This window comes from Sceloporus undulatus, chromosome 4 (assembly GCF_019175285.1).
Source record: "Sceloporus undulatus isolate JIND9_A2432 ecotype Alabama chromosome 4, SceUnd_v1.1, whole genome shotgun sequence".
NCBI classification, from domain to species: Eukaryota; Metazoa; Chordata; class Lepidosauria; order Squamata; family Phrynosomatidae; genus Sceloporus; species Sceloporus undulatus.
Window position 1 is genome coordinate 109,069,220 of NC_056525.1, and position 21,678 is coordinate 109,090,897.

The window sequence follows — 21,678 nt, forward strand, 5'->3', positions numbered from 1 at the left end:
TTTAACTACCACGTCTCAGTGCTAGGGAATTCTGGGATTTGTAGTTTTGTGAGCCTTTTGGCCTTCTCTGTCAAAGGGTTGTGGGGACACAGCGGCCTACAAATCCCACATGGAACCCTGACTGTTATAACGGTGCCATCATGGATTATATTTCTGCAGGGAACGCCCTCTCTCTTGTGGCTTTAATAAAGAACAATAATAATGGTTGTTGTTGCCTTTTTTTCATCAAAGGGCCTCACATCAAGACATGCAATAAAATACCGGCATGCGCTGAGGCATAACACTATAAATATCAATATAAAGTATAATTAGAATATATAGCATTTAAATTGTGTGTGTATATACTATAAAAACTAGAATTAGAATATATATGTGTGTGTGTGTGTGTGTATATATATATATATATAGACAGAGAGAGAGAGAGTATATATTTACACTGCGTGTGTGTGTATAATGTAGATACACACAGTGTAAATACTATATATTCTAATTATAGTTTATATGTATTGTATGTATATACTATACATACAATGTAAATACTATCTATACATTCTCTCTCTCTCTCTCTCTCTCTATATATATATATATATATATGCACACACACATATACTATATATATAGTATATATAGTGTTTGCCCAGGGTCACCTTGGAGAGGTGCCAACCTGGAATATTTCTGCCATGTGGACAATATTAACAATTAATATTAATAATGTGAAGTCGAAGGCTTTCATGGCCGGCATCCATAGTTTTTTGTGGGTTTTTCAGGCTATGTGGCCATGTTCTTAGAAGAGTTATTTATATACAAATATATAGGCCCTTGCCCTATCTCTCTCTCTCACACACACCCAACATAAGAAGCTTCCCCAAATTCCATGACACATGGAAGGAGCTTAATCTGAGCTCCTCTCTTAAATGTATTTATCTGTGGGGTGTTGGGGTGGTTTGTTTTATTCTCAGCTAACATTGGTTGGTGGTAACATTCAAAGACACAACCGTCTTCGTCTGGATCAGTATAAGCAAAGGGAATCTTATATAGCCCCTTTTAGACTGAATAGAAGAAGTTGGTAGCCTACGCTTTGGTAGGTCTGCTTCCTCGGAGGCATGGAGGGAAGTGTCCAAATCCATCTCTGCATCTGCACTGTAAAAATCATGCAATTTGACGCCACTTTCACTGCCCCGGCTCCATACTACAAAATCTTGGGATTTGTAGCTTTGTGAGGCATCAACACTCTCTTGTCAGAGAAGAGTAAAGATCTTGTAAAACTACAAACCTCAGGATGCCATAGGATGGAGCTACAGCGCTTAAAGTGGCATCAGAGTGCATTCTTTGTATCTACAGCTCTGTCTGCATGAGCCAAATAAACTGGCCTCCCCCTCTTGGCAGGAAGGCTGATGACATACAGCCCAAACCTAGAGTCTGGCACAAATAGACCAGATGACATCTGGCTCATTCAGCACCAAACCCTAGCATAACCCTCTTAGCTAAAAGGTAAAGGTATTCCCCGTTGACAAGGTTGTCTTGTCATGTCGGACCATAGGGAGCAGTGCTCATCTCCATTTTTAAGCTGAAGAGCAAGTGTTGTCAGAGACTACTCTGTGATCATGGAGTCAGCATGATTGCACAGGACACTGTTTACCTTCCCACCAGAGTGGTACCTATTTATCTACTCGCATTTGCATGCTTTCGAACTGCTAGGTTGGCAGAAGTTGGGACTAGTGATGGGAGCTCACCCCATCATGTGGCACCCGGGCTTCAAACTGCCAACCTGCCGATCTCGCAATCAACAGAGTAAGCGTCTTAGCCACTTGAGCCACCCTATTAACTTGCATTAAAAACCTTTCCCTGTTTCCTCTACATCTTCCCGGAGCCCTCTGTTTCAATGCCAGGCAGCTGTTTGAAACACATCCCACTGTGCGCCTGGTATGTCTACCACCTTTATGGGTCATGTGCTCTGAGGTCAAAATGATGGGCCATGCCATGTGGTTATTGCTAGGTGGGGCCTTATGCTGACCTCAGAGGGAAGCAATGCACTTCAGTAGGTGGCAAAACAAGATGCATGTGTGAACAGGTGCCCAATGTCAAATGGGGTGCCTGGGGTAACAGGGGGAGGTCAGGGCAGCTCTAAGGCCAGGATTCTACAGGTTGTCCCCTGATTATCTTGGCCTGTGCAGACAGGACCGTACAAAAGCTTATGCCACAAACATCTTTCCATCTAAAACAGGGGTTCCCAACCTGGGGTGCCCATACCCCAAGGGGTTGTGCAATGGGATTTCAGGGGTGCAACAAAGAGTGGTTTGTGTCTCTGAGTGAGAAGTCACAAGAAGTCATCGCTCAGCCAGCTGCAGTGTGCCATCAGAAGTGGTAGTTAGGTGGTGGTGTTGCATCGATAGTAGTCTCATTGTTTATTTAATCAAAAGGACATAATTTTACCATTTACAATACTGTACTTTATACATTTTTTCTGAACACATTAGAATCTAATTACTCAATGTTGTTTCATGCACTGAGTTAAAAGCTTTTTTTAAAAAAAGTTCAATTTGTTCACCTGCAGTATCCTACATGGTTCAATTTGCAGTTTAAAAATTAGAAATTGGACTTCCATCTTCAAATCTATCAGTTCTTACAGAAGGTATGAATGTTAATCAAACATTTCTGAGGGGTGTGGGGCATAGAAAAAGGTTGGGACTGGGGCCACTGGTCTAAAAGGTTCTACAAAATCCTTTAACATTGGTTGGTTGTGAAAGGGGCACAATTTAGAAACCTATCACATTTTTCATCTTTGATGGAAGGGCTGTGGAACTATCCCATGCTCTATTGTTCTTTAATAGTGTTGTTGTTGTTTTAAAGCTTTTCTACTGTACATTTTAGGCTAGTTATGTTTTAAAATTTTATGCAACCTTGAGTCCTTGAGTGAGAGAAAGGTGGAGTATTAACAACAACAGCAGTATTCCAGTAACCAAAGACACACATTGTTCTAATTGACACAAAATATTTGGGATATCAGGACAGTATCCAGGTTGTATGTACTATACAGAGGAGTGAAACAATCATTACTTCTGAAAGAATTAATTTGGTGCATTAAAAAATGAAGGAAATTTTATAGTGGACAGGGACTACACTAGGGAACAAAGACAGGAGGCCATGTTTTTTGTTGATATGTAACAAAAACAACCCCCAAAAGCCCACCTTAAATTCTGATAGCCTTTTCAAACTAAGCTACTTGATGCAGTTTTTTACTTGCCTTGGCTTTTTGTTCTGTGGTGGCTGCAGACATTTTTATTCATTATGAAATGGTAGCTTGCAGCAATGAATACAATGCTACTATACCAGAGTTTGTGTTGTGCTTTGCGTTTGTCTAGTCAGTTTCATAAAGTGCTCAAAATTGAAAAGTAGTGTGCGTGTCTGCCTACAAAAACAATCACTGCAGTAAAGCAATCTCGACTATGCATCAGCTTTCACATCCCTTATGACTTTGGCTCACTAGGTACTGTACTTAGATTTACAAAATACTTAAAGCTTACAGTTGCAATGTTTGTGTGTGCCTTCAAGCCGCCTGCCAACTTACAGTGACCTCATGAATTTCACAGAGTTTTCTCAGACAAGGAATACTCAGAGGTTTTGCCAGTCCCTTCCTCTGAAAGAGCCTACAGCACCTGGCATCCCTTGGCAGGCTCCCATCCAAGCCAGAGCTGATCCTGTTTGGCTTCCAAGATCAGATGAGATCCAGTGCCTTTAGGATATTTAGGGCCCTTTAGTCCCACTAACTCACAACATAAAGGTACTCCTATTCGTGTCAGTGCTTTTAAAGCCGAAGATAGTAAAATTAGCAAACAGCTTACTCAATGCTTCAGTGCAGATCTAAATTTGAGAATGGCTATGAGTGAGCACAAGAGTTACAGCCGTTTTGAGAGCCTTTGTGGCTGAACAGCTGGGTATAAATATGCTAAATAAATAACGAAGTATAAGCAAGTGTTTATTTTTCCACTCCTGGCCCTTCATACATTTAAATTAAATCTCAGTGTGGGTAATTTACCAGTATGGCATTATGACAAAAGACCACAATGTGTAAAAACCTGTGTGTTACAACAAATAAAAGAAAGAAAGAATGAAGCCATTCACAAGAACACAGGAATACCAGTAAGGAAATACAATGTCATTGATATATGGCTTTATTGTTAAGTCAGCGCGATATTACTGTAGTGCAGTTAGGGAATTTCAGAACAGCATATGAACATGATACCAACTTCCTCCTCCTGGTCTTCCCTCGCATTACACAGCCTCAGGCTGAATATCATATAAGATACACCCTACACTGTACATTCAGCTCAATGATGCCCAACAGGATTATTCAACATGTAATGTGACCTGGGTATATCCCAGGAACACTCCCAAGAATTCTCTGCAAGATACAGGAGTCATACAACATGTTTGTCAGTACTAATAGATGTGGGGAAAGTTTCCTTGAATGTTTGGGAACTAAAACTGTGAAGGCAATAATTGGCATATAAACAATATGAGCACTTTTCCCACTGAAAGATACTTTGGTAAGGCCTGTACAATTTGTCATCCATTGTGACAAGCAGAGCTTATCAGTTGTATTTCATGGGTCAGAAAGGATTAGATAAACATGTTTCTCCTGCCTGCAAAGAAAGGGCCAGAGCAACAGAAGATATCAATACCCAACATCTGAATAAGTAGACTGAAGTCTACAAAAGCTCATGCTGCCAACTTCTTTCTTTCAGTTAGTCTCCAAAATGCTACAAGATCTCTCTACATACTGATTCTATAAACCAATACAGCTATATCTTTGAATTCAGCCAACAGTATGTGGCCCTTTGGTTATATTAGTTTGGATCACAGATAGTAACTTTGGCACTTTACAGACTGCCCAAAAAGGGCGGTCTGATGGCGCCTCCGTTTCCGCCGTCAGGAGGCCTCAGCCTCCAGACGGTGAGGCTTCGCGGTGGCCAAAAAAGAAGCCCCAAAAAGGGGCTTCTTTTTGCGCCGCAGAAATGACGCCACAAGGTGCACTCGCGGCGTAATTTCTGCGGCGCAACATGCGGACGTTAAGCATCTGCTATGTCAAAATGGCGGTGCCCATGTAGAATGGGCGCCGCCATTTTGTATGTGCCTGGAAAGGACGCCCCTTTCTAACCCTAGTACGTGCCAAGCACGTACTTTCCACCCATGCGGAATGGGCCTATGGTATTTTAATTTCTGCTAGTATGTGGCCGTTGAGCTGTATTTAGTTGGATTACAGGATGTAATTCGTTTATTTAGTAAAATTTTTATCCCACCCAATATCACAAAATCTCAGGGTGTGCAGGCATGTAATGTCAATTTAAGCAGTTTAATGCAATTTAAAATTTAAAACTATAACAATAATTTTAACAGATTAAAAACATACAGTATTAAGCATTTTAACAAGTTTGAGAATAATTAAGACCCATTAACATAACAGGTTAATTAAGCTCCCTTAGTATAAAGCCATGTTTTACTTGGTGCTGGAATGAAGTGTCCATTGGGCATCCAAGGGGAAGGCACTCCATGGCCAATGTGCCACAGCTAAGAAGCTGCTTTCCTATCCCAACCCAATACTGTATTTTCTCTCACTGTTAAATAAAAAGACCACTCCTGTCAGACATGAGTCAGGTGTATAAGGAGAGATACTCCTTAGGCATTTATCATTTCTTTTTAAAATGATGGTCATAGTAGCAAAGAAATTACTCAGTTTTGTCAACTGGCTGATGTTAGAAAATTAAAGAAGAAACTGGGTACAGAGTGAGAGTGTAACGTCAGAAACCTTTAGGATGAACTTTAGAGATCCAGTGTTCAAAATGACCCCAAAATCTTATTCGTACCAATTCTGTGGCAGTTATGAGAATTGCTTGGTGCTCTTAGAGATCTGTTTAGTGTAGCCAATAGTGAGTATTGCTGGAAGTTGCAGTTTAGCATTATCTGGAGGGTCACATCTGTTCTAAGATAAAACAAAGCAATGGACCCACAGCCAGAGCACTCCAGTGCTTCACCAAAGTGCAAGGCCCAGGACTCCACAGGACGGAAACATGGCAGTTAAAGTGGAATAATAGTACTTTAGTTCTGTAGCATGAATGGATGGATCCTAGCTTTTCGTACATTTCAGTCTGACTACTACCTTCATCTATGTAAATAGTTACAGAAGTGTAGGTGGCATTGACTCTGATGGCTTTGAGAGCCAGTGCGGTACAGTGGCTTGAGTGTTCGACTCAAGCCACTCCGGATCCCAGGGATTCATTCCCAGCTCGGCCAGGAAACCCACTGGGTGACCTGGGGCAGGTCACACTCTCTCAGCCTCAGGGGAAGGCAATGGCAAACCTCATCTGAACAAATTTTGCCAGAAAAACCCCATGGTAGGTTTGCCGTAGGGTTATCGTGTTGGAAATGACTTAAAGGCAAACAACACAGAGACATGACACAGTAGGAGTGTATCATGGTAGTATTTTAAAACATACACACACATCCAGTTTGTCTGTGGACATAATTCCAAGAAATGGAGCAGAAGAGTAGAAGACCATTTGTCCTCCTGTGGATTTGTTCATTCCTTAATATCATCAAGAGTAGAGAATTGTGAGGCCTTTTCTCCCAACCCCACAAAAAACAAAACACACACAAAAAAAACCCTTTACATCCCCTATTTTTCAGCTTAAGAACCCCTATTTTCTTTCTTTCTTTCTTGCACAAACATTTGTATGACATTTCAGTGTGTGGCTGTTGGCTTTTATTATCTTTAATACTCTTACTGCTGTTTCTGCTTATCATGGTCTCCCATTCACAAGCTGCTTTACTGCAATTTTTATCTTTTTGTTATTTCAGCAGTTTTTACTTGCTATTTTTGTTCTGTTCCTTACTGTTAGCTTTTTTTAAAAGCAGGGAGAGAAACATCTCAAATATAATATATAAATGAAAAAAATTGCTTTGACAAGTGCATTGACTGGAGTATGAACTGAAAACAATCTGCTCCTAGGTCATGATGAAAATAGCATCAAATTAGCAAGCCTCTTAACATAAAAAGTACCACATGCCTTTATAAGATACAACGCCACATTTTTTAGATATATGCATAGTTAGCCAAGGGGTTTAATGGGGCATTTTGAGGTGACTTTGGAAGTTTGGGAGGATTTTCTCTATTTAAAAAAGAGTTGGAAAAGCAAAGAAAAAATAGCTCATCACATTCCATAACAGTTAATGGCCAAAACGAAGGAAATAAGCACCATCAACAAATTACTGCTCAAAAGTAATGATATGTAACCAGTTGCATTTAAAAAATGATGTTCCAAACTCTATGGCAAGTCACACATTCTCTTTAAAAACAGAAAGCCTGTTATAAAATCCCAACATTACTTAAGGCAATGCCAATTGCCTTTAAAATGGTTTTAAGCTACAGTTCTCTTACATGTAAAAGCTACTAATGAACATCAATATGTCTCTACTTACCATAATATGTTCGGTTTCAGTACACATCACTTTTATAGAAAAAAAATCGGAGGAAAAAATGCTGCATTCTCTTCCTTTATTCTTATTTACCAACGCCTTGATTACACATGCAACTTATTGCTTAGACATTATTGCATATACCTCTTGACAAGATCAGTCTACACAAATTTATACAAAAAGCAAGGTTCTCAAATATTGGTGAAGTGCAAACTCATTTATCTGACTCTCTCACAAGCAACTTTAAAGAATAATAAAGCAGATGTGAAGTTCTTATTAAAGTTCAGAAACAGTTCAACCACTTTAGTCAAAGTGTTGTCCCAACCTCTTGTGCCATTATCATCCGGGGGCAATCCACTCAGTGCTGTTGCAGGGTTTCGATTCAGTGCAGTAAAATTCACAGTCAACATCATCATTCCATGTGTGCAATGGATTTTCCATGCTGCCTTTATCAAATTGTGTGCTTAGATTTAGTAAGGCATCTTATCTTGGATTTCAAGCAAGAATTTCACAAGTCAACAGGTTCTCCCATTGCACTTATTTTAGTTTTGTGGATCAAAATAAAATCTTTAAACACTGACGCAGATGATGCAGAATACATACTGCCTGGCATATACATCATCTTATTAAATATGCATTTGGAAGGAACTTTAAAAAAAAGTCATGTGTGTTTGGAGCACATCTGTAAACACACTCAATATCAAATCTGGGCAGGAGTAGTAACTGCTTTTTTAAAGAAAATTCTCCACTACATACTACTTGATTTATATTCCCCTTTGTTTAATAAAAATTACATTTCATTACTGTCATAACCTCTATCTTGTTTTGTTTAGGAGAAGGGTCAAGTTAGACTTGACATCCAGTTCCATAACTGGATCTTCCTAAATATTTTTCTTTTATGAAAAGCAATTGATCCAAGAGTTTGGAAAAAAGTGTTTGAATGGTAGCTCTCAGAATCTACAGTACATATGGTTGGTTGAGGGAATGTGGGAACTTTCCTAAGCTTGACTACATCCACATCAGACCCACTGTACAATCAGCCCTTCTTATACACGGATTTTTTATACACGGATTCAAGCATACACGGTTTGAAAATGTTAAAAAAAAAGTATAAAATTCAAATATCAAACCGTGATTTTCCATTTTTTATAAGGGACACCATTTGGCTATGTCATTTATATTGAATGGGACTTTATACACAGATTTTGTTATCCATGGGGGATCTTGGAACCAAACCCCAACATATAACAAGGGTCCACTGTACTATGCTCACTGGAGCAATTCACTCCAACAGGAAAACCTTGCATGCACACAGACCCATATGTTTTTCTGCTTGGGACAAAAACACCTACAATATGCATGGGGATGGGATTTTCAACTGGAAAATAGCACAGGGTCCACAAATCAGGGTCCGCACATTTTTTAAAAGGAAAAGATGTCAGAACTTTCAATCAAGGGATGTGTGTTGTGGAAGAGATAGGCCTAACAAAGAAAAATAATAACACTGGATGCTCAAACACATAGATATGCAGTAACGGTAAAAGGTAAAGGTAGTTCCTTGACATGAATGTCTAGGTGTAACCAACTGTAGGGGGTGGTGCTCATCTCCGCTACTAAGCAGAAGAGCTAGCGTTGTCCATGGACTGCTCTGGTGGGCATGTGGCCAGCATGACTGCACCAAACGCTGTTACCTTCTCACCAAAGTGTTACCTATTTATCTACTTGTATTTGCATGCTTTCAAACTGCTAGTTTGGCAGAAGCTGGGACTAGTGACAGGAGCTCACTCCATCATGCAGCACTCAGGCCTCAAACTGCCAACCTTCCGATCTTGCAATCAACAGTCAGTGTCTTAACCACTTGAGCCACCGTATCCTAGATATGCAGTACATGTAAGATATTCTCAGCTTTTGTATTTTTTTATTTCATTACTGTCTATATCATGGTCACCAAATGATCCCACTACAACCCTAGGCTTTGCCTTATAATATTACAGTGCACCCTTGGCGTACGCGGGGGATCCGTTCTGGACCCCCCTCCGTGTAACCCAAATGCCGTGCATGTTCAAGCCCCATTCAAGTGAATGGGGCTTGTGCATGCAGCGGCACAGCAGCGCACACACGCCACAGGCGCGCACCCCATTAATCTTAATGGGACGCATCGCCCCACACGCCCCACGTGCTCCCGCACGGCTTTCAGCATATGCTGAAAGCTGCATATGAAGCAGGCACACTGTATTGGATTATTAAGACCAGCGTATCATTATCTACCTATACATCAGAGGCCTGACATCTGCCTTGAAACTTTAATTATTGTTTTAAGGAAAGGGATGCTTCTAAACAGCTCCTTCCACTATCAATATAGTATGATAAAGGTACATTTTGTTGTTCTGTTCTGCCGTTCTAAACTACTCAAGCAAGTCAACTTATTTAAGCAGTGCATCCAATTCTACTATGTTTCAAAGGATTTTCAAGTCAGTTAACAACTGAGGTTCAAATAATTTAACTTTACTCCCCTTCCCCGCAGTACGGAAAATACAGCCATCATGTATCCACTCATCTTTGAAAACAGTTTCTAGGTGGCATGGTAGGCTTTTAAGGGCCAAACTATACATTAACATTAAACATAAAACATGTGGCTATGTTTCAGTTTTTTAAAAATGACTAAATAGGGGGAGATGATTATTGGGACTACTGTATGTACAGAAAGGATATTAAATCCTAGGATTGTGGCTATTTTTTCCCCCTGGGAACATAATTTTGGGGAATTACTGCTATTTATTTTATTTTTTGTATTATATTTTTTAACTTGCAGTTATTTCTCCAAATATTTGAGGTAATGACATCAGAATGAGTCAACAGAAAAGTTCACAATCATGGAGATCAAATCATGTCAACAGCCACATATAGACTTATTATCACACTGCAGTCATCCATGACCTATATTATTAACAGTTAATTTCCTGAACTTCACATTACAAAATTCATTTGACTCAAAATACATGTTTCAAAGAGGAAGACAGCATTACAGAAGAAACTACTTACGCAGTACAAATGCTTCCAAAAAGTGGTCTTCATTGTTTTAGGAACTCAACTCCTTCATGAGTTACCAATTGTATAAAAAGACCTTACATTTAAATAAAGAAATGCTTTTATTTACAAATTAAATAAACAAATAAATAAAACCAAGCAGGCTACACACGTGTGTATCTTACACTTTCTGGTTAATACGATATAATAATACATTCTACAACCTTCCAAAATAAAGTTATTTTAAACTCTTAAAATATGCACAGAAGGACAAACTACATATATAAAGTGCAATCCTATGCATACCTACTCAGATGTAAACCTCATTGAGTTCAACAATTCTTATGCACAGGTGCATAACAACCTTAATGGAGTAGAAAATATGCATGAGCACACTGTGGACATTTACTATTACCTGTCGATTTAATACCCATGATTTGCAATAGCTTCAGTAATAAGATCATCCCTTTTGTCTCAGGCAAATGAAAGGATGAGAGAAGGAAGGGAGACACAAATTGCTTAGATGAATCTCAGTATTAGAGAGAATCTAAATCTCTTGTGAATGAAATCCATGTAGCCCATATTATTTTGAAAGCTCAAAGAGGTCAGAGAACAAAAACTATGAGAGGACTTTCTAAGGAACTTCTTCAGAAGCCAGTCTCCTCCACTATAGAGGGGGGACTTGTGGCTGCTGAAGAAACTTGGTTTATAACCAGAATGTACATAAAAATAGCTTGATTTGTAAGGTATTATTGCAAAAGACACTGCTAACATATTCTGAAGGGTACTTCCCCTCCCACCCAGAAAAAAACAACAACACTTAGTTAAAAGTGACCCACCAAACAAGTTTGGATAGTGATTAGGTTACCTAGATGCCAACTGCTAAGGTATAGATCCTTCATGTTTTAGTGTATCTTGCTACTTCCCTATGAAACACACAAGTATTTTAGCTTGTAACCTGGCCATTCTTTCTTAAAAAGTAACTAAAGGTACCCAAATTTTAGCTTCCTCTGTGGAAAAGGGAAAAAAATTACATTTAATTTTTTAATAAGTAACTCCCCAAATTCTGATGTTGCTCCTTAAAGTGATCTCAGGGCAAACACATTATTGAATCAGTGCTGCAAGAGATGCAAGAACAGTTTTCAGAGGGATGTCTATTATTTTGCATTGGTAACAGCAGCTTTAAGATCACTATGCTAGGGTCATAAAAAAATGTTCAGTTCTATCTCTATGATGAAATAAGAAGTTAATGGATAACAAATGTATCAGAAGTTGAAACAAGGCACTTTGCAATCAAAATGGACAAATCAAATTAAAGAAGACTAAACAGCACCTAAGCCTAAACTATAAAATTGTTGTTTGTTAGGCAATTTCCCCATTTCCAGCTTTTAAAAAATGTAGTTTAGTTGTAATTTGTATTTCTAGGCTTTTCTATACACACAAAGTCCCAAAAATGAAAGAAAAATGACTTATCACTAAACAAACAAACCTCAAAACAAAACTATGGTTTGGTTCACACATGTACATATATCACTTGATCTCTCATCATTTAAAGACTCATAGCTAAGTGTATGAAGGACCATCACTGGCAAACACTATATCTGAAGTGATAAGAAACCCATTATCTGTGATGTTTAAAATATGATGATCCTTCATACATTCTAGACAATACATAATATGCTACAGTCATCAAGTGATGCACATGCATCTATGAACATAGTAAATGCTACTGTATTAATATACAAGACACAAGAATACTAATGTATGGGAAACTGAATTGTCATGACAATATATGTAGTTTTAATGAACTGATAGCAGCCACTCTAGTCTGTTGAATATGATATTATTCAGCAAGCTATAATGATATACAAATACTGTGAGAAAGGGGGAAATGTTCAGTTCACAGTAACTTCTTTAAACCCCTATTATCTAGAAGCCATAGACATGTGTCCTAGAAAAAGAAACGCTAAATGAGAACAGTAATGAAAATTACAGAACAGAAGCATGACATTATTTCTAGGATGAACAAAGGAAACCAGCCTGTTCTCCACAATGTTACTGCCTATTTTCACAGAAATGTGAAAATTAACATATTAGCAGCAAGTTATGAAAAAGGGTATTTAAAACATTAAGACAAATGGTACATTAAGTAAATATCTGATTCAAGGTAAGATTCAAGAATAGAATATATTATAAAATAAGCTGGAGACCATAAATGTAGAGAACATGTATAAAATTAGTGTAAACAAATAGGACTTCAGTAGTCTGTTTTCCTTATAAATATTCTTTTCACTTAGGATTGTATTCAATGGTGTTGCTATTAGCACAAACCTCTGTCACTTCCTAAAACCTCATTTTCATCCTTCTTCAAGTGTTAGAGCCAATGCTTTGGATCTGCCATGTACAAGATGTTAGGACATCAGGCCAAGTTATTGTTTGTACTACTTGTGTTAACAGAACAATGCAGCCTCTTGTACTTTTCCTATTAGCATAACATTGGATACAAAACCTCCATCAAAAAAGAAAAAGAAAAAATGCTTTTATAGGTATCTGTCAAGAGCTGAATGCCTTTAAAGTTTCTCTCTAATGATCAAAACCATCATCAGTGTATCGGTTTTGGAAAGTCGCTCTAGTCTGAAATTAATAAAATAAAATGCATCTATTGCACCTATGATTTTATTAAGGATTTTTCAATTTGATGTGGCAATCTGTTATTTCCCCCCAACTTGCTTTATACAAGGGAGAGAGAGGAGAATGGCAATGGAAATAAACATTTCTTAAACTTAGTGGCTTTTGTGACAATCCACATATTCCAAACAGATGAATGTCCTCTCTCCTTCAGCAATTTACACTCCACAAAACACATAAGGTCCCAATAAACACTGATACAAGAAACTGCTAATTTCTATACTGTTTGTTTACTATGCCAACATATGGTAGAATTCAGATACTGGGGGGCACAGGGAGCTGAAAACAACTCCAGTTATCCTTTATGTATAGCAAGAGTCAGTAGAAGTAACTGGTTTTAAAAAAAGAAAAGAAATCCCAAAGTCTACATATTAATGTAAAATGTACATGTTTATGTAAATCCTAATAGGCCATGTGCATGCACATAAGGCAGCAGAAAATGCAGTAAAAGATTATAGATTAAAAGCAAAATACTTGCAAAAATGTAAAAAAGGTGACAAAAGATGACGCCTCAGTTATGAATACCAAACATTAATAAAGCGGAGGAACATGCCAGGAAAGTTGCTGTATTAGCAGAACGTAAACCAAAGATCCTGACATTCACAGGCTTTAAAAAGACGTCAGTCTAAGAAACCTGAGTGAAAATCCCTAGGAACAGTTTGCGAGAAGAGTTTGTTCCTTCACAGGTTCATTTTTCTATTAAGTGCTTAGAATACACTGTTGAGATCAGCGTATGCAGCATGTTGTTCTTTCCCATTCCACATAATGCAAGTCTTCAAATGAAGTGGCCCTGGATGTCCAGGCAGTGGGGTCAAGGAGAAGGCTAAATTCAAAAGAGGTAATACCTTATGTCCTTAAGAGGAGGTTTTCACGGCAAAAATGCCCATTGTTCTCTCAATGAATCCAAAGGTGCTGTGATATATAAATAGATACAGATAATGAAGCCTTCTAGTCAGATCTGCCATTCTTTAGAGCTTTGGTGTCTCTTTGTCCAATAAGACGCAGAACTTTGCAACAGCCCTTGGTAATTTTGACCATCCACATTAAGTTCATGGCATCCAAGACAATGCAGGAGGAAAACCAGGCGCATTGAGCTGCTAATCCCAATTTGTGGAAAGCTTCTGTTCCCAACTCAGCAAAAACATTGGCATAATAAATTGGCATGACTATGATTCTCGCCAGGAAGAACGCGATTGTCATTAGCAGTCCATTGATAATGTTGGCTTTCGAATCCTTGGCGTAGCCCAGAACTTCAAGGAACCACCTACCAAACAGGAAAGATTAACAGGAATCAAATCAATTTTAAAAAAAAGTTTCATCTATAAATCCTATATCTATCTATCTATCTATCTATCTATATATGGGGGGGGGATCACCTGCTCCACAGCAATCTTATTTCTGAATCCCTGCAGTTTACTATAGATTATTTTGAAGCACATTCAGACAGCTAAAAAGCTTCAAAGATTATTTCTATTAACACATTCAGACCTGCACATTTGAATCATTTTCTTTATAATGAATTGTAATTAGATCAACAGCGAGTGTGCAGTCTTATTTCCCCCGACAGTAGTACATTTTGTAAATTTATTCTCAACAACTGTGTCAAATAAGTGCGGCTTTTTTATTACTGCAATGTGATCTCAATCTTAATAGGTCCAAACTAAGGGAACCTGAGTAATGAGGAGTTGTCTTTGAATGAAATCTCTAGAAGAGAGATGAGGAAAGTGTGGCAGTTCTAGCCACTGTAGCCAATGGTGATATATGATGGGAGTTGCAGTCTATGATCATCTGGAAGGGCCACAACTTTCCCATCCTAAGCAAATCAAGAGTACAAACAGTAGCGTGCAAGAGCAGGTAGGGCTTAGAAAAAGAGAATGACTCATCCTAATAAATCCTATACAATATGGTAGCTCCTTCATGAGTCCATCCCATGCAGTTATGTTGAAAAGGAGAAACAATGAAAGAGTGTAGCATAACATTGGGAATGTCATGTTGGAGTTAAAAACTGAAATGAGATGAAGTGATGGAAAGGAATATATTCCTACTTTACCAAACTGTAGTGGAATAATTGGGTGGGGGGATAAGACAAACTCCCATAATATAAAAACCTGCAATACAGAATGTGTTTTCCCAGCTTGCGTGTGGGAAGATGACAGCAGTCCAGTTTTTCACACCAACATGACATTCTCCATGGTACGTTATACTCTCACAGTTTCTCCTAACTAGAGTTGCATGGGATGGGACCACAAGATGAGCTGCAGCAACCATGCTACTCCACAGTGTACTCTACATTGGCCCTGAGGTAAAGCAGGGTAGTAGCAAAATTTTCAGAAGGACTATGGGGTCTCTGGATTAAATATGCATATCTCATTTACATACAGGCAAGGCTTCCTAGGAAAGAGCAAGTAACGCACAGTAAGAATCTCTTGCTCTTCATATAAGCATGCCATCTGTTTAAACATTCATCCTAAGCACCAAAATTCCTATGAAATGATCCTCCTGTTAAAATTACCCAACATTCACGAAGGAAGGAAGGAAGCTTACATTGGGGTTAGGCTTACATGTCATGCTTTTTATAATTTCTGTTGACAATTTGAAAAGGATACTTGGGTTGTTTACAGAGGTCACTGAGTTAAGAAGTTAAAAATACAACTGAACAGGATAGATTGAGCGTTTTCCTTTTGTTAATGATACAAACAGGCACATAAATGTAAGCTAGTGTTATCAACAATTTACATTAGTGGTAATCTGGTTCTCCTCAAATTTAATGAATTTATACATTCAACTGATGGGACATCAAATCCTTCAGTCTAATAACGTGACCATGTTCTGCATGCATTTGTCAAATAAAGGAGGAAGCCACTTATTTTTGTAACAGTTTGATTCAAAAAAGAAACCTGTCCTGTTCCTTCTTATGGCAATCTAAAATACCTTGATCTGAAAAGTAATTTGCATTCAATAGAACCTGCATAAGATCAGAGCTGAACCTCTCTTTCAAGACCTTTCTGCACATGAGGATGTGGATTTGTTGACTATTCATGTATGTCGGTGTAGCCCTGGGGGTTCTTTTATCATGATAAAATTATAAAATGCGGCTCCTATTTCAAAGAAGCCATTGTCCACAGGATATAGGCTTTATCTACTGAGCTGTTTCATTAATTTATGTCTACTGCTACTGTACGACCTTCTCCTGACATTAAATTCATAGCATGAAGGCTTTTCCTTGTAATTTCTTCCCAACACTGTGTCAGAGAACACCACTACCACCTCCTGAGAAGATCCAGTGGCATTGCATGGCTGCTTTCCTCTAGTACTGTTCCAACTTCAGGAGGATGCGATAGTGCAAAACTAATCCAGAATAGTTTAGGGATTATGATGTTACCTTTGTAATACTATCACATGAAAATGCCATACAGGTTGAGGCTCCCTTATATGAAATGCTGGGGACCAGAAGAGTTTTCAATTTTGGATTTTTGGGGGGTTTGGAATACCTGTATTTGCATTTATGTACATAATGATGTATCTAGTTTATTTGCTAATTAGCTTACTTGCTGTTCACTGCTATGATCTTTGGAATAGCGGTATATAAATAAAACAAATTACTATTATTATTATTATTATTATTATTATTATTATTATTATCTTGGAAATAGGACCCAAATCTAAACACAAAATTCATTTACATTTCATATATACCTTACACACATAGCCTGAATGTAATTTTATGCAATTTTTTTTAAAAATAATTGTGTACATAAAACAAATTTGTTTACACAGAATCATCCAAAAGCAAAAGTATAAGCCTTCCATGAAAAAGTTTTGGTTTTTGGAACATTTCAAATAAGGGCGACTCTACTTGTATTACATTTGTAACTTGGCAATCACTGCCACATGGAATCCATTTCAATGCTTTTCATGGGGCAGTTGCAGTGGCAATGGTTCCCATGTGGCAATGGAACAAATAACAGGCCACAATGTCAGCAGAAGCAGTTAAATTGTCTGTGTTATTATCATTCACTTGTACCAAAGCAAGGAAACACAAATAGTACAACCTGAATGTAGCAAGGGCCAAAGCTCTTTTGTCCTTCACTCAAAGACAATAAAAAATTTGCTTTATCTTTCAGTGCCTACACCACAGAAGATGACTACATCAGGAATGCTAAAAGAATTAGCTTCTTAAAGCTTAAAAAGAAATACAAGAGCTGCTGCATCTAAAAATATCTACAGTTAAAGGAAACTGAAGTCATAAATTATTCACAATAATTAAAAGGAAGATGATGAGTTAGCACCTTCATATTCTAAGTAGCAGGAGCAAAGCTTAACATAAAAAATCTAACTGTCCATTTAAGTTCTAAAATATCATCTATTACTATTTATAGTTACTATGTATAGTAAATTAATTAAGAGTCAAGCTACAGAGTATGGTCATAAGCATACTCTTTCTTTTATGGAACACACAGAAACTAAAATCTGGCTAAATTCTGGTAACCTAACATTTTAAGGAAGTTTTTAGGCTTTACTGATATGAAGAAAAGCAGCCATGCCCAAACTTTATTTGGCCGTTATTTGGACATATTTTACTTGAAAGCTTTGATGCATTTCAGAGGTTATTGTAGCGATAGAGTGTTTAGAACAAAACACCCCTTGGGAAGGAATCAGAGATTAGGATACATGCAAAAAAATTAGGATAGAAATATGCAATTCTTGAAAATAAATGGCAAAGATGCAGAATGTCATCAAGCGAAAGACAGATTTTAAGTATCACACGACAAGGAAATTTCAACTTTGTATTTAAGTAAAAAGCCTTGTCTGTATTTTCAACATTTCTGATGTGGACTTAGGGAGGAAGAATATTTGTCTTTATCTTATTATTTTACTTTGTCTTTATCTTATACTATACTTTCTGTCTTTCCCAATCTTTTCTCAAAATACAGAAAGCCCAACTTTCTCGAGAATGGAAATGTACAGTATATCACACAATATCCCCAAATGTTGAAGTCTGATCTCTGAAGAAGTGTAGGATTTTGCCACAGACAGTGTGACAGGTAAGTGAAGACACCATAGCACAGATTTCACTGGAAGTTTATGGGAAGAGCAGATCCCCTGAGATCAGTTAGAACTAAGTTAGTCATGACTAACCTAAGTCTTATTAATATCATGAGCTAAATATAACTCAATCTGACTCATTATCTTAAATCCTACATTGGGAGAAAGGTGGGATCTAATAAATAAATATGCTGTGGGAACCACTTAATGACCATTAACATAACAACACTGATAGTTAAGTGTTAAAACGCTTTCCCAGATTTTTAAAATGAGTGTCACACTGCAGTGTTGAAATGTGCTATGATTTTACTTATTTTTCAGGATCAGCCTTATTATATAATGCTATAAATATTATATAATGCTATAACAGGTATGCTTATGTTGTGCTTCTTTATTGATATAGCACCATAATTGTTATAACAACATGATGATAATTTTAAAAAATATATTTTTAAACCTTTTCTGGCCACTAACATTTAATCAATAGGTTAGCGGCAGTGTCCCAATAATAATAATAATAATAATAATAATAATAATAATAATAATAATTAGTATTATTATTATTATTATTATTATATTTTAAAAATGTCCCACAGCATTATGATATTCTTCTATCGTGACACTCTTTGTTTAAAAACAACACCGAGAACACTGTTTTAGAATAACTTAAATCATTAGTCTTTAAAAGGTATAGTGTCATAACATTGTCACAAAGGTTGTTGTGAATGCATGCTGAACTTCCTTTCTTCACCCACAACAGCTATGCTGCTCTGACAGACACGTAGACAACAAAGTAAGATGGACATACACAAAAATGCACTCTATATGGGGCTACCCTTGTGCCTAGTCCGGAAACTCCAATTAGTACAAAACATGGCAGCCAGGTTAGTCAATGGAAAATCTAGGAGTGACCGGGTAACACCGATCCTAAAGTCACTCTACTGGCTGCCTATTAGTTTTCAGGTGCAGTACACTACATGGCTTGGGTCCAACCTATTTAAGGGATCGCCTACTTCTATACAATCCACTCTGCACACTCCAGTCCTCTGGGAGGAATTTATTGCAGCCTTTAAAGACCAGATTAACTGCAATCTCCCAGAGGGCCTTCTCTGCAATTGCTCCCATACTATGGAACGGCCTGCCGGATGAGATCCATTAAATTACCAACTTAGACAGCTTCAAAAAATATCTTCCGGCAGACCTTTCCTGGATGAATTCCCTGGCCACAGAATGATTACCCCCTCACACCATGTATTTACTACCACCCCTGCCTATGTCATGTTTATTATTTATTATAAATTGATTTAAAAACTCTTTTAATTGTAATATATTTAATTTTTTTAAGAGGGGGATATTGTAATTTTATGTATTATATTGTATGTGGACATTTTAGTGTGAGTCGCTCTGACTGTCTTGCTACAGAAGAGCGAGATATAAATAAGTTTTATTTATTTTAAAAAGTACGCTTCCAGTAGAGTGGAACATCATTTGAAATTCGACTTGCCGTTTACAACAACAACTGAAGCACTGATTGGGTATGCAAGGAGCTATCTTGCTAGAACCAATCAAAGTCACTTGCAAAGCAAAAGGAAACTTAGGAACCACTAATGAATATAAGAAAATGTCACTTACCGCTGATTCACAAAAGGGGTAGAAAATTCTGCAAGCAGACGAAAATTGGCAAAATATGCCAACAATCCCCTACTCTAGATAATAAAATAAGCATGGACAAGGATCAGAAAGTTTGATTTTAAATCTCAGGAAAGCAATCAAAATATGAAACAGTTGCCAACATGCCTTAATATGATACAGGATGAAATATTATATTATTTAAAATATGCAATTGAGTATTTTTATCAAATAAAAAATTAAGTGTACAAAAGCATACAGAATATTGTTCTGAAACATTAATCAACCCTTTCCCCAAATCTCTCCCATCATCCTACGTTTGTGCATTGAAAAGAAAGTTATACAGTACAGTACATCCTTTAAATATATCCAAGATCTCCAAATGCAGTCCCTGCTTTCAAACTGATTCAAGTGTGTTTTTTTTTTTTTTACAGGACTCAACTGCAGCAGTCTGACACCACTTTAGCTGCAATGGATGTACCTATAGAATTCTAGAATTTGTAGTTTGATGAGATGCTAGAGCTCTCTGGCAAAGAAGCCATTTTGGGTCTCAGGGAAATGGAACTTAAAAGTGGTGTCAAAGTGCTATAACTGGGTAGTGTGAAAGATTACTGGATTTAGAGGGGTGGTTTACATTATTCATCCCATTAGTACATGTTAATGGGCAAAATGAGAATGACATAAACTGAACATCACTTTAAAAACTTTAATCAGCTGGGAGGCTTTATTAGCCCAGAATATAAAAGCTAGATTGTAACTGGTGTAACCTACAGTGAGAACACAATGACAACTTTACAGAAATACCACTGGATACCAGTTGTGTCCAGGAACACAATGCACACATGTTTTTATACCTCTCTCTCTCATATTCGGAGCCATAGGACAGGTTTTTGTGATAACCTCCTAATCTCATGATAAAACAAATTTTACATCCATTTACAATATAAATTTGAAAAAGTGGTACTGGGAAATTATTGCTTGACCCAATGGCATTTATGCTACAGGTCATGCAACACTGACTGCGCTACCTGTCCCTTGTTTCAGAATACTCTCTCCCAGGAAATTTTGGCTGTAGTTTAATCGCACATCTTTTCAGTATTTTCATTTTCTCAAGATCTAAAAATCTTGATTGGTTCTATTCCACTACTTTGAGTTTGTTTGTGTTCTTCACGTATGGCTGTTTTATTGTCTATATGTCTAGTATGTGCAATCCTCATATCCATAGGGGATGCATCCCAGGAATTACCATGGAAGCACAAAGCTGCAAATAGTAGCAAACCCTACTGAAATGAATGACTTCCAAGAGAAGCATGCCATAGAAGCACACCGAAAGATCTAGAAATGCCTGGAGACAAAATATTTCTAGGAATCTCTAGATCCTTCGGTATAGCTCTATGGTCAACCTCTGGCAGGAGCATACTACAGTTTTGCACTGGAGGACCTAGAAAATGTCGAGAGAGAACATATTTTTCAGACATGGGTAAGTGAACCTATGAGTACTAGTCCTGCAGATATGGGGGTTGTATTGTATTGTGTTTATTCATTATCCACCCTATACCGTTAAAACAAACAAAACACAGGCAAGGCAGTGCTAGTAATTGTATGTGGTTCTAAAGTTCCTGGAAGGTGAAATATGATTAGAGATTCTATTTCCAGCTACTGACAACATAATTGCAATATTCAATGGAACAATTCTTGGAAAACAAACCCCTTTATTCTGTTGCTTAAGAACCAAAAATATCCATTTAATAAAATATTTCAGAGCCGTTGTGAGAATGATCAGTTCATTTATCAAACCTCGTTCAAATGTGAAAT

General features: G+C 37.5%; 1 protein-coding gene across 2 annotated transcripts in view; it reads right to left on the reverse strand.

The window, feature by feature from the left end:
- Window positions 1–13,158: 13,158 nt before the first annotated feature.
- The window catches only part of TLCD4 (TLC domain containing 4), a 37,076-nt gene continuing 28,556 nt past the window's right edge, over window positions 13,159–21,678 (reverse strand). For both annotated transcript variants that reach the window (XM_042466209.1, XM_042466210.1), the window contains exons 6-7: window positions 19,867–19,940; window positions 13,159–14,452 (exon numbers count right to left, since the gene is read on the reverse strand). In XM_042466209.1, the coding sequence (XP_042322143.1) occupies window positions 14,137–14,452; window positions 19,867–19,940 (390 nt within the window). In that variant the 3' untranslated portion in view covers window positions 13,159–14,136. The remainder of the gene's footprint in view (window positions 14,453–19,866; window positions 19,941–21,678) is intronic.